The sequence below is a fragment of the Podarcis vaucheri genome (genome assembly GCF_965113315.1).
Source record: "Podarcis vaucheri genome assembly, chromosome: 1".
NCBI lineage: Eukaryota > Metazoa > Chordata > Lepidosauria > Squamata > Lacertidae > Podarcis > Podarcis vaucheri.
Genome location: NC_138759.1, coordinates 84,101,871 through 84,115,750, shown reverse-complemented (window position 1 = coordinate 84,115,750; position 13,880 = coordinate 84,101,871). Strand labels below are relative to the sequence as shown.

Genomic DNA, 13,880 nt, shown 5'->3' with positions numbered 1-13,880 from the left:
TGCAATGAACTATATGATATGAACAGCTAGCAATGTTTTGTTAAGAATTGTTTTGCTCTCCCAGTAGTGACTAGACTATATCCCCCCTCCAGAATAAGGAAGGTCTCTTCTTTCACAGCTCCTAAACTCTCTCAACAGGGTCTCAAGAACTTGAGGGCTGAACTTTCTTTAGTTTGCTTGTCATCAACTCTGCAGTTTTCTGCTTTGGGCTTCCATTCTGCTTCCATTCTTTTATCACTTTTCTGTGCTACATTCTGTGCATGCTTACCTGGAATAAATCCTACAGAATTCTTTGGGACTTGACATCTGTATAAATGCATAGAACTGGATTCTTAAGTCTCATTTAAGGGTTTTGTGCCGAACTTTAAAAAAGAACAAGGACTTCTGTCCTTTCCTTGCTTTACAAAGAGCAGAATTCTTGGATGCTTGATTTTTCTTACTTTATTTTTAATGTTTGAGGCAAAATGTAAGCATGACAATTATGGTCAAATTAGACATAATATTTGCCACGTCTAATATTAGCCCTCGCATGCAGGATTTTTTAAAAAAAAAATTTGAGGGGGGAGCTGTGTCAAGACCATGGCACGAGTGTGTGTATTTTTAAAGTTTTGCCCCCAATGCAGTTCTGATTGGAATCAAGGGTCATGCCTCATATTTGCAATAGGAAAAAAGTCTCCCTTGGGGACAATGTGTGCTTTCCATCCATTGTGAATGGGGGTGGTGTCAAATCAGGACTGCATCAGAGCAAAGGATTAGAGCCTTCCTCTAGCCATGCCATGGTCCTGGTCCAGCTCAGCCCCCCTGCCCTGCCCCATTATTGCCACAACCCATTTTAAGTCAAAGTCATTGGATGCAAACTTATTTAAACAGTGTACCTAATGGGGTATTCACACATGCACATTCATCACTCCATAAGGTATTGCTCGATGACTTGCGCCTGCATGTGTGAATCGCTTCCACTTGAGTACTGTCTGGCAGTACAAATGCTTGGTTGTGTTTTGTGTCTTTGACTGGTTCACACTTACAAGCCATCACTTGCTGTAGCATTCCTTTGAGTGATGACTATGCAAGTGTCCATTTGTCTTAAATGGTATCAATCTAAGTGCTTTAGCTTAACCCGAAGCTTCCTTCTAGGTGTGTGCACAGCATTTCCCCCGTTGTTATCATGTAATTACTTATAATGACTTAATCTACCTTTTCTTTTACCCTTCTAGAAAACAATAATTATCATTGTGATAGTGATTTCCTTGCTGGGAATTTTAGCTCTCATTATTGGACTCTCAGTAGGGCTCAAAACATGAAGGGCTGCTGGCTCTGAACTGTAAGTAGCTTGTGGAAGCAGAAGGATTACTTCAACCTCTCTTGCCATCTCCTCTCCTGCTTGGTTTTCGGATGGGCTTCTGAATCTCTCCTCCTCTCTCTGTGTGAATATTCTTCCTACAATGTGCAGGGTAGGTTAGAGGGCAGCTAGAGCTCTGTATTAAGCCTCTCGACCTTTGTGAGCTGGGGGTGCAAGGAGTGATTCTACAGAAATTGGGCTGTACTGCAAAAACCTATTCCATCTTTTTTGGTTGAGCACATAGGGTATAAGGGAAGGACATAGATAAAGTGTCAGGGTATTGGTGTTTTGGGGCTCATGAGAAGCGATAGGATCATATAGAATAACTTGACTTGAACAATAGGGAAGCTTTTGCCAGGCTTAGTTTTATTCCTGTGTTTTCAGTCTATAAAGCTGATATAGACAATCGGCAACTACGTGGACTAGCAAAATTATATAATAAACTAGGATTCTAAAGATGTCACCGGATTCTAAAATTTTGAGGCATAATAGTAGTAATAGAGCTTCATGTAGTTCTCTGGTTTCACAGCAGGTATGTTTATTTGGCTCTCTGTTTTCTGTGCTGTAAATTTCACCAATACATTTGAGCTCATTTCTTGAGTGTGCGGTTCTCAACTCCTAGCGTTTGGGATGTGGTGGGAGTGTCTGATCAGCCTGAGAGAGGCTGAGGTCTGCTAGATGCACAAGGTATGGTTTCTGAAGTTTCTTACCCCTTCAGAGAAGTGACAGCTCTGCAGCTGAAGCAATGATCTTCCCCACAGCTGATGGTTTCCGTGTTAGCTCTTCTTCCTCAAATGAGCACTTATTTTGTTTCTCAGTGCTTGCGGATCACTAGAACATGCACCTGCCATTCTGTGCATATGGTATACAAGCCCATTCTGTGTTGGCCAAGGAGTTGCCTGGTCCTCTTAACATCATTTCTCAGATCTGATGGTGTTTCAAGGCTGTATTGTACAGTTGAGGATGCCTAAGTGCAACATCTGAGGGTATCCTTAGTTGATCTGTGAGACTTTCCATTGACCCCAAAGTTCCTAGACAGCAGCTCAAGGACAGCTGTTTCTCCCACAGCCCCCATATATGTGTGTGTTTTGCTCCTGCTCCCTGCTCTGGTCCTCACTCACATTGTAAACCTTTGCTGTTCCTCAAACTCCATGGTTTTCTTTCCACCCTCTCAATCTTTTATGTACAGATTATGGCAGCTGAGCTCACAGGCCAATAGGTAGAGGGTTATTGAGAGAGACACTTCTATTTCCCCTAAGAACTCTAGAGAGCTGGCGGGGGGGGGGTAATATTTATTTCCTTTCCGTATGATTCTGTAGAGGAGGGATGGAGAACCTGTGATCTTCCAAGTGTTGAACTCAGTGCCCATCAGCTCCAGCCTGCAGAACCACTGGGGATGATGGGAATTATACAACAATTGAAGGGCCACAGATTCCCCACTCCTGCTATTAGAGGTTTGATGAACCCCTCCGGCGATAGTGAGTTGGTTGTTCATCCCTACATGAGAATAACTTTCCCTCCGATTTTGTTCCTTTCCTTTCCTCCAGACACTCCCAAGCTCTTCCTGGTTTGATAGCAAGACTCCCCCTCCTGATCCTCACCACCATGATGTGACCTTCCCCTGCCTACCCTCCTGCCTTTGGCCTCTTGGATTTAGTATGAATGGCTTCCTGCAGGATGAGCTCACTTGCACCAGTGCTTCCTGTGAGAGCTACATTCTGTTCCAGTTCCCTCCTCGGATAAAGCTCTGCAGCCAGAAGAGTCTGATGTACCTTGCTCAATCCAGGATGTACAGCAATCTCACGGCACTCCAGAGAGAACCTCCCAACATATCTACTCCTTACCTTTCCTTCCCTTCCTTCCCACAACACCTGCTGCCTCCAGGTCAAGCATTTCCTATGTTTAATCCCCCATCCTTCAAGAATATTCTCCAGTACAGTGGAATGAACCTTGAACGGAATTTTGGACACACCTTTGCCTACCTCAGTGCCTTCATTCTTTTCAGCTGTGCCTTTTCCTTTTCTTTTAGCAATGGAGATGTCTTTACTAGAGATGTCAGACATTACATTGCTAGTCAAAATTGCCCAGGTTAAGGGCCAAGACTTGAACTGGATCTGCTACGCAACTGCTGACCACCATCCCATTGTATACTGAGGCTAGCATTCTGCTTTTTTTTTTTAAGTTTAGAGCAGATTTTGCGACTCATAAATATTTTGCAGGACACAAATCTTAGCCTATTGTATGTCACAGTATATCTTGCCCTGCTATCCCCAAAGAGAGCTTGACTTCCTAATAGTGGCACAGTTTGCAGTCAATCAAGGCAATCTTGGAAGAGGGCTAGTGGGTTAGGACCACAGGCATAAACGCAGCCATCGAGGCATGAAAACAGCTGGGTAATCGAGCCGGTTTCCCTAAATTAGGCTGTGGCAACTGTATGCTACATAGGTGGGATATAGCCGCTAGTACTCAGGCCCTCCAAATCTGAGCTGCTTGTGTACTAATTTCTTGGCTCAAAGCAGCCAGCATTGCAGTAGAGGTGTGATGTTTTGGGTACTTAGAACTGGTCTGTGTTTGAACAGAAAGATGTCCTCACATGCCTATGGAGGAAAGCACTCCTTGGGAATATGTGTGGTCTACAAAACGGGTTGCCAACCTTATTTGTTTGGAATGCATTCAGATTTCTGAAAGGAGTAGAATGCAATTCCTTCCTGCTTTAAAATATTTGTTTTTTCTTGGACGAGTGTGCCTGTGTGCTGAAGGCATGGTTGTGTGTACCCTCCCTCCCCCAGTCCTGTGTGTGCACGTTTGTCTGATGACATACTAATTGGGAAGAAATGAAAGGCTTTGTTTGCTTGGAAGTGTTTTTCTACTGAGGGTTTCTACCTTGTTTGAATGGTCACATTGCCTCCATTAAATTACTGTTCATCACTCAGCCAGTTTGGTTTGCACAGCCGGGAAAAGCTAGTGTGGAGAAAGGCAGTGAGTTGGTTCATAAGACATGCAGATAAGTCATGTGTTTTCATGATACTATAACTACTGCCAGGGAAGACTTTACTTTCCTATTTAAAAGACCTCAAGCTTGTTAAAAGAGTAGATTTATGTGTGTGTTTTTCTCAAGGGTGGTCCTAGCAGTTGTTACGCTTTTGTGGTTTTGTGAGTTTTTTTAAAGTAAAATCCCCCTCAAGTCTTGCTGCTTCCAAACATGAGTTTTAGGGTTTTTGTCTGAGAAACCCTTTGCTATTATTTTTCCTATTCAAAAGTTATTCAGCTGCCTCACTGCTTCATTTTCAGTCATATCTGTGTCCTCCTCCTGCGGGTGTCACTCGCAGAAGCGAAGGGATGTGACTGTGAATTAGGCACAGAGAAATTAATTTGGCCAGGAAAGCATTGTGATCTAGCTTAGCAAAAATGCACAGAAGGCTGATTCAGGCTAGCCATGGTATGGGATCAAGTCTCAGGCCCTTCTCTCAGAAGCAAGAGCCTATGCTTCAGTTCCTTTCACCTTCAGCACCAATAAGTTCACTGCACGGAAGCCTACCTCACAGACTAAATGAACCACATTCCCTTTTTCAAAGGTGGGGAATCGTCCTGGAACTAAGGGTTAGTAGAGAGACATTAATACAGCAAGAAAGCTTTAGGTCCTGGCAGTTACGTTTCTGTTGAAATTTAAGGGGCAGATGCAGACAAAAGTGTTCTATATTTATACGAATTCTTCACTGGAAAGCCTGCTGTAGCTGTTATCTTCCATGGGAGAGAAAGCCCCTTTGACTGAAATTGAGGATTTGCTTCCTGGGGGAGATGACTGTCTCCTGGACACTAGGAAAATCTGGCCGGTTACCCGTTGTTCCACCAATCAATTCCACCCAGAATCTAGCCTGTCTAGTGTTGATGTTGCAGTAACCATACAAACACTTTCCTGCCAACTGGCAGTAACCTTTTTGAGTGCACAGATGGAGCGAAGAGGAAAGTCTTTCTAGAGATGTCCTTTCCTTTAGGCCTTGATGTCTGTACATTGTTAAGTGGTGCTTAAAAAGTTGGTGGACTGATCCCCTGTGAGAGCCATCTGCAAAGCGGGGAAGACTGAATTTCAAAATACTGTGCTGCCTATGGACAGCAGAGATGATAGGAATTTGGTTTTGTCAATGCTTTTTTTAATGAGCATTTTTTGTTTTTGTTTTTAATAAATGAGTTTGATGTTCAAATAATCTGTAAACTCTGTGCTTGTGTATTGAACTTCTGGACAGGGTATAGCCATACAAGCCATTATTATTGTTTTGAGGGGTGATGTGTACTTTCTTGGTCTTGTATGGCTTTTGCCCATATTCAAATATGCTTCAGCAACACACCTTGCAGTGTGTGGGTCTTGGGGAAGAAGGTTTGCTATTCTTAACACAGAAGAATTGAGGAATTGCCTCTTAAATACACCTGGTACATAAAGTGGCTGGATTCCACCATCGCTCCCCATTATCATTATGCCAAATCTTTCAGGTAAGATGATTCTGTCCTGTCAACCTTCCTCAATCCTTGGTCCCCAGATGGTCTATGACTCCCATTATCTCTGACCAATTGGCCATATTGGCTAGGGATGATGGGGGCTATAGTCCAATGACATCTGGGAACCCAAGGATGAGGGAGGCTGCCGTTAAGAGTGTCAGTACCCATATGCTTTCCATCTAAACTACTTAAGGGTTGTACAGGACCCCAAAATGGAATGGAGTGCTTCTGCATTATGTAAAAATACGGTTGGTATATAAAAAAATATAACGGAAGTCTCAGTGCTATCTGCATCTGTGAAAGAACAGCCCTGTCCATAATACCCCCCTTAACTCTGGTGTGTTTATGTCCCTAGTTTCCCGTCTTCCTTAATTCTATCCTCCGTTTGTTACCCACAAAACACAAGCCCCCTGCTCTGTCCCCTTGTTCCTGCTACCATCCCCCTACCAGTGAGATGTCTGGGTATATTGTTATTCATGTTTCCTCTTGCTGAGCAGAAGAAGATCATGATCATGATATGCTGCATCATTCTTGCCATCATCCTGGCCTCTACTGTCGGCAGCTTCTTTACCTGAGCGCCCATATCCTGTCCCTCACTTGTCTAAGGTGAGTTGCATGCAGAAGCTTGATCCAGAGATTTGTTTAATCAAGGTAAATTTTTATGGACATTGCAGTCTACTCTTATTTCCCAAACTGCTTTATAATTCTACGCATTGCTATAGTGCAGAATACCTTAGCAGAAAATACCCCCCTCAAAAAAAAAAACCTTGAGCCATCAACCTGGAGAATAGCCTGTGCAGTCCAGCTGGGTGAGTAGAGTAGAATATCAGAATTCACAAATGCATATGTACTGAAAGGCTCTAAATCGGAGCGTTAGGAGCATCCTGCTTATAAAAGGAGGGCGATAACTTCCTGTGCATTTCCAGAGTAGTATGATCTCATAATTTTTGCTGGTTGTTACGCTACAATACTGCTTGTCATTTGTTTCCTTTTACCTTCAACTATCTCAGCTCCTTGCCGTTTCCTTTCTTCCAGGATGGATTTGCAAGATGGCTTCCCCACTCCACACACGCTTCCCCGGTCCTACAATTTCCAGTGCTTCCTCTCTTTATGGAGATGTCACAGCCAACCACTTACCCTTCAAAATCTTTTGCTGGATTTCAGGAGATTAAAGAAAGGGCAGGAGGAGCTAGAGCAGGACCCAAGCGTTAGTACAGCAGCATAAAGCTAAGTAAGACAGTGAGGGGGAACAGAACGAGCACAGGGGCCTTCTGGCTACGACCAAGCTTGTTGGTTGCTCTTGATACTTAACCAGCTCTCTAATTGGAACTTGACTCCCCCTTATACTTGCTGCTCCTGCCTAGATTTCTCCAGCGAAACCAAGTACTTTTGTTATTTTGCTCACGTATGAATCTCCTCTTACATGCATCTCAAGGTGATTTATATACCATTGAAAACATACTAGGGGAAAACCCCTAATGGCTCATGTTATTTATGGAAGAAAATCCAAAGGTTTACCTCCCTTTATGACAATCCACAGTAGGCAAGCAGGTGCCTGTGGGTTTTCAGACCTGTGATTTTTTGTTTGTTTGCTTTCTTCTGCTTCTGCTTTGTTGAAAGGGATACAACTTCTTACAGTAGCCTCCAAAGGTGCGTGACTGAACATCTGGATGATGGCATGGACTGAGGCAGATTGTTTCCTCGCCTGCTGAATAATGTTGTTTATGCAGACTCCTGCCGTCCTTGTGGTCCTAGTCCCAGTCCGTTTATTCTGTTGTATGAATGGGAATTCTTGAGGCGCAATCTGCAAACGCCCCTAGGGGAGCCACACACCCCTTGTAAATCATTGTGTTCTGTCCGATTTGACACTGGTTGTATTAACATGTATACTTGTATATAGAACTATCCCACAATTTCTCACGTACTTGAAGAAAGGTTGACATTTATTTAAACAACTTAAGCTGTATTTACTCAACTATATGTTGTTTCCTCCCTTCCGTCACCTCTCTGGTAGGGGGCATGTAGCTGGAACACTTTTAATTCCTTTAATCCTGGCCAATGGTGTAGCTCCTTCTCCAGCTGGGGCAACTCCTCAGGTTGTCTCCCCCCCCCCCTTTAAATGATAAACGAGTCACTAGGAAGAATGGAGATATATGCAACTGCCTGACGACCCATCCTTTGAATTATAAAAATTAGTAGTCCCGTGCGCAAGAGGGGCCACTGGATGCTTTGGACTTGGAAGGGAAAATGCTTATTCAGTTTCCCATAACTGTGACTTAATGAAAGCTACTCTCTTACTGTTCAAAAGGCGTGGATGTTCAGAAATCCTCTGGAATAAAGAGTTTTGTTTGATCTGCTGTTATGTGTGAAAGACTAAATGAACTAAAACTACAAAACCAACCTATTTTCCTAGTATAGGGAAGGGGACTGGGTGGTTCTCCAGATGCTGCTGGCCTGTAACTCCCATCATCCCTGAGCTCTGCCCATCCTGGCTGGGGCTGATGGGAGTTGGTGTCCAAACAATATCCGGAGGGGAGGGGCTCCTCACCCTAATCTACCCAAGAGTTGACAGCTAAGAAGTCTGAGGGCTTTTGCCTGGTTCACTTCAAAAGTACAGAAGCAGCTCTTTTTTGGACCCCTAAAATCTTACTACCACTCCATTTAGACTTAGAAGAATAGGCACAGGCCCAAGCTATTACCCTACACAGCTGATCAAGCTGCACTGGCAACATGCCAGAATTCAGCACCAACGTATATAAAAATGAAGCCACCTCAGGACTACGTATGCCTCTTCTCACAAGCACTTTGAAATGTTCCGGTTTTAAAATGAGCTATACAAAAGGTTAGAAGTTGCAAACTATAGGCTTTAGACATTAAAACTTTTAAACTTGGCTTTGAATATACTTTTATCAATTATCACTCTTCCAAATTCTATGTGCATTGCAAACCAACAAGTCCTCCTCAAAGGCCCTGCATCCGTGTGGGAGTAATGAAAATGAACAAGAAAATGGCAAATTTATTCACCCAAGCTCTGTGTATTTACAGCCACTCCATCACCCTCCACATCTACTTGATTTCAATGTATAGAACATGTGGGAAAGGATCCATAACACATTATCCATAAAAAGTCAAAAATACAGGAAAAGTCTGCGGAAGAATTGATGCTTCGGAGCAGAATACTGCCCGTCCCATGACTTCCTGTTTATACTCTGTCAGGTAGAAAGAACTTTCCCCAATACCGACCCTTCAGTTTCAAGTCATAGGGACTCAAATATTTCCTTATCCCTAGCATGTTGGCTGTGATTATGCGTTCAAATGTCCATGGATTCTGGTTGTTGCGCCTCCTCTCCTCTTCCTTGTCCCGCATCTCTTGCAGGGATTGCCGGCTGACAGCTATAGCAGGGAAAGGCAACTTCTTGGCCACCTGTGTTAGGAAGCGTTCCACCTCACCAAATTCACAGAACCCACCTACCTCCACAATGAGGCGGCCAGCCTTCACTGCTGACACGTAGTGGTCTATTGCACCTTTGCCACCACCCATGCGCTGCCCTAGACCTTTGCGTGTGATGGGCTTGTAAGGAGCACGGACTCTCCACACTGCAAACATTTTCTTGGGATGCAGGTGCCGATTGATCGTCAGACGTATCATTTCAAAATGACCCCAGCGGAGATAGCCACCACCAAGAGCCTGCAGGCAAGGGGAGGAAAAAGTATTTTCACCATTCAGAAATAGGAAAATATGTCAGGCACACAAACTCCTTCTGAAATAACAGGGTAACAGATATCTCCCTTTTCCAAGCTTGATGACTTATCTCTTCATATTCTTTCTCTATACAACTGAGAAGCCACATCAAGGTTACTAATGCTCACACTCACCAGAATACCATACTGTCCTTCTGTGAATTCTGTGGCTTCTTTAGATGGACCACGGATATCACGTAAATTCTTGAACTCTCGCCTGACCTTTGGTACAGCTGGCATTCTCTCAACAAATTTCAATCTGTTTTTCTCAGGAATAGTGATACCTAGAAGAATAAAACTGGGTTCAGTATTTCTTGTAACAGTCTCCCACCTAGACTACCAAAGAGTTTTGTCCAGGTCCAGAAATCTCAGCTCATCATCCATAGCAGTGCTTCCTGATTAGCTACCTATTGTAAACTATATAGGAACACTAGAGCCAGTAATGTTAACACACATTTAGGAGATGGTACGTCAAAGTTAACATTTGAGCTGATAACAGGCTATATTCGGATGACTTTGGATTAATGACCCTCATGGTCCCTTCCAACTCTACAATTCTATGATTCTAAATATCACTTTGCCTTCCCCAGCTAAAGTAAACAGGCCAGCTGATACTATTTTTGTGTGTGTGTTTTTCAAATACCTTCCCCCACCTAAAAAAACAAAAACAAACAGCTTTCTGTGTCCTTTAAGTTCATTTTACATAGGGTCTTTATTTGTAAAGAGCCTTTTGAGGAAGATAGTAGATGCCACCAGCAAGTTAGTGCAATACCAAAAATTGTGGTGGATTTAAAAGCTACTGGTAACGCCTGCGAAAAACCAGGACTCTCCTGTACCAAAAGCAGATTCCTCCCTGCCCTTATGGTCCTGGTGAAGAGAAAAATGAGTCTTAGCAGTGCTCTTGAGAACTGCTTCCCTGTTTAGGTCTCCCCTCGTTATTGTACCCTTAATACAGACAAGAGTCTGTGTATGTGCCCACACTTTGCTAAGCTAACATAAACTGGCCTTCAGTTGGGCACCAATTTCCCAGATACCAATGGAACTACTTGTATAGGACTGCAGCATTAAGATTTACTACCACTATGTTGGTTCATGAAGTTAATTTGAAGCTATATTTGCTGTAGTAAGGCAGCAGTTTGAAATGGAATGAAAATTCCTTCTGTTAAATGGGAGAGACGTGAGCAGCCGAAAGGGCTATTGCATAAAAGAGCCAAACCTTAGCAAAAAGTATAGCTGCTCTATTTGCTTTTTTAACAACAACAACAACGCGGGGAGTTGGGTCCCCTGCTCTTCAGCACATGTTTGATTCTACAGTATTCCAGCACTAAGTGTTTTTGCTTCCACTTACTACACAGGGAAGCATATTTGACATATTTCATGTGATCACTGTCTGCCTAGTACAAAATATATTTAAGGAAATAATGTACACTAAGTGCACTTGTTGACCAGAACAAAGTGGGCATTTTATGAGTATCTGTTCTGGTATCAGAAAGCAACAGTCACTATATGCCCCAACCACCTTAATCAAGGTTGTTCTTCTTCCTAATCAGAAGGTGGGGGTCTAGATTTAACCCCCTCTCAACTCCTTCAAACAGTACTGCCAAAGGTAGCCAAGCTAACCTGTATGATTTCAAGACTGCATTTCAGTGCCTATGCAGTCGCTGCTGCTGGATGAAGAAAGCCAGCAGTGGGATCTTCAAATGCTTGGCATTTCCTAGCTAGCTGAGGCTGCATACCTGGAAGGCTACTTCTTTGTGCACAGTGTCTTTGCTGTATTGGGGAGGAGATGGGCAAGTTCTCCAGGTGTAATGGCTACATGTTCTGGCAACAGCTCTCTAGAGAAGAGAATCTTTCTTTTGGGAACAATACTACCCCAGTGTTTCATTCCATGATATTTCATGTAAAGGTAAAGGTACTCTGGGGTTGCACACTCATCTCGCTCTATAGGCCGAGGGAGCCGGTGTTTGTCCGCTGACAGCTTCCGGGTCATGTGGCCAGCATGACTAAGTCGCTTCTGGCAAACCAGAGCAGCGCACGGAAACACAGTTTAGCTCCCCGCTGGAGTGGTACCTATTTATCTACTTGCACTTTGACGTGCTTTCGAACTGCTAGGTGGGCAGGAGTTGAAACAAAACAACAGGAGCTCACCCCGTTGCGGGGATTTGAACCGCCAACCTTCTGATCAGCAAGTCCTAGGCTCTGTGGTTTAGACCACAGCGCCACCTACATTAATTCCTGATTTATTCTTCCAATGTAGAACATCTCCGAGTGAATACCAATTATGCTTACCACACTTCATCCTACCATAAAACACTCATTATCAAACATCCATTTCATACTTTTATTAACACTCTCCCTTATTTCTCAACATACCACTGTAATCTGGTGGAAGTTTATACTGCTTCAAGCCAGCGGTCAAAATTTTGGTTCCACTGGAATCTAGAAGAAACAGAAGGCATAGTGCTTAAATTTATTGTCAAGCAGAAACACACATCCACTCTAACACATCAAATCATGGTATCTGATAACGTCACAAAAATGTATACTATGAAGAGAAGCTGCCAAAAATGGGGGTATCTAAGTGCTGCAGAGGCAATCTGAGTTATAATTTGTTATGGTTTCTTCAAAGACATCATGCTGTGGACCATCTAGCTCTGGCGTGAAGAACCTTTGGACCTCCAGATGCTGAACTACAACTCCCAAAAGCCCCAGCAACTGATGATGGGAGATGTAGTTCAGCAACATGAGGGCCAAAGGTCTCCTATACTTGATAGCCTTTTGGTTGCTAATTTCCCTTTGATTTCAGAGAAGATGCACCACACCTCAACATTCTTAATCAATTGGTCCATACATGGGAAGGGGCACAATTTCACATTACAAACAACAGCAGCCCAAAGAATGCTCAGAGACCAAAAAATTGACTTCTCTTTCCACATTCAACTGAATGCCACACCCATTCAGGGTTTCTACTAGAGCTTAGAAATGATGACACTATGGACACAAAGGAGGGGTGGGTGCGTTAGAAGAGTCCTGCTGGATCTGACTGAAGGCTTATCTCATTTCAGTATCCTCTAGTTCAGTGATCTTGTGCAGTTATTCCCCTGTGACTAGAATTCAGAGGTATGGTGTCTCCAATTCCAAAAGTAGTGCATAGTCCTTTTTACTAGCTGCCATGGTTAGCTCCATCCTCTATGAACGTGTCTAACTAGGATTGTTATATTTTGAAGAGCAAGACTTCTACTTTTAGCTGTGAACTCTCATTTTACATACCCACGGAAAAGATGTGCGGGGGGGGGGAGGACATATGGCTAACCCTAGCACTCTAAACCCCTTCTAAAGCCATCGAAGCTGGTGTTCATCACCAGCGTTGCTGACCTCCTAGTGGCAAGATGAGGAGGACCAGATTCAGAGAACAGGGGCCCCCAAACGCTCTGTCATTAGATCATGTAAAACAGCGAATCTTTTGGTACAGGTATGTTTGCAGTCTTGCGTGACACAAACTGCACCTTCTCGAAGTTTCCCCTTTTGCATGCTTGCTACAAGAGCTCTGCCTTCTGCATCTCTGGTCACCAGAGGCAGGATCTTCGCTTTATTATCCCCATAGCGGGAACTACGAGCAACGCGGCCCCTCTTCCCTCGACTTCCTACCGCAGAAAATTCCGGGGTGATCCTTGCTCCTCCTCCTGCGAGAGAGGCTGCTAAGAGCACAGCCAAGAGCGGGGCCGGATCAAGCCCGAAGCCCACCCGACCCAGCCTCCTGCTCCCGCCGCGCCCAGCCAGCCGCCGGGGGGGGGGGGACGGCGAAGCGAGGGCACCGGCGAGCCGCGCGCGTTTCCCCGGCTGCTCCGCCCCGGCCGCTCGGCCCCTCCGAAACAGGCCGCCTCACCTGCCAGGGTCCCGCGGAGGCCGAGCAAAGGGCGCCCCAGCTGCTTCCACATCGTGCGACGCTGCCTTGAGGACCAGAAGGGTGGGCGCCGGTGGCTCTCCCGCAGAGAAGCTCCGCCTGACCTCGAGCCTCTGATCCCAAAGCGCGACGGAAGTGTACGGATCCACTTCTGGTAGGGAGTGAGAAGGGGACGTACGGAAACGAGCGGCCACACGGTTTAGTTCCGGCGAATAAATGATCCCAGGGGTTCTTTCTGGCTCTTCCCTGGGACAGGGTTGGTTCCTGGCTGCCCAGTGGCTAGAAAAAAGCAGGGGAGAGTTTACGGGGCACAGCTTAGCTTGCGGCCTCCGTCGCAGCAAAGAACCTGGTGGCACATTAAAAGTCACCGGGAGCAGCTTCGTTTTAAGTAGGGGACCCTTA

At 44.6% G+C, this 13,880-nt stretch overlaps 2 protein-coding genes across 6 annotated transcripts in view; one reads left to right on the top strand and one right to left on the bottom strand.

Moving 5' to 3' along the window:
- Positions 1–8,190, top strand: part of STX3 (syntaxin 3) — a 41,592-nt gene extending 33,402 nt beyond the window's left edge. For 3 of the 5 annotated variants that reach the window (XM_082221208.1, XM_082221209.1, XM_082221207.1), the window contains one exon: positions 2,887–8,190. In XM_082221208.1, coding sequence (XP_082077334.1) covers positions 2,887–3,432 — 546 coding nt within the window. In that variant the 3' untranslated portion in view covers positions 3,433–8,190. Of the gene's footprint in view, positions 1–1,214; positions 1,322–2,886 lie in introns of all 5 variants that reach the window. The other 2 variants (XM_082221210.1, XM_082221211.1) reach the window with 2 other exon arrangements.
- A 639-nt stretch (positions 8,191–8,829) lies between these two features.
- MRPL16 (mitochondrial ribosomal protein L16) lies at positions 8,830–13,628 on the bottom strand. Its single transcript, XM_082221650.1, has 4 exons — positions 13,461–13,628; positions 11,948–12,013; positions 9,710–9,858; positions 8,830–9,521 (listed from the first exon to the last, which is right to left on the bottom strand). Exons 1-4 carry the CDS (start codon positions 13,510–13,512, stop codon positions 9,036–9,038), a joined length of 753 nt encoding a protein of 250 aa, XP_082077776.1. The 5' UTR covers positions 13,513–13,628; the 3' UTR covers positions 8,830–9,035.
- Positions 13,629–13,880: the final 252 nt, after the last annotated feature.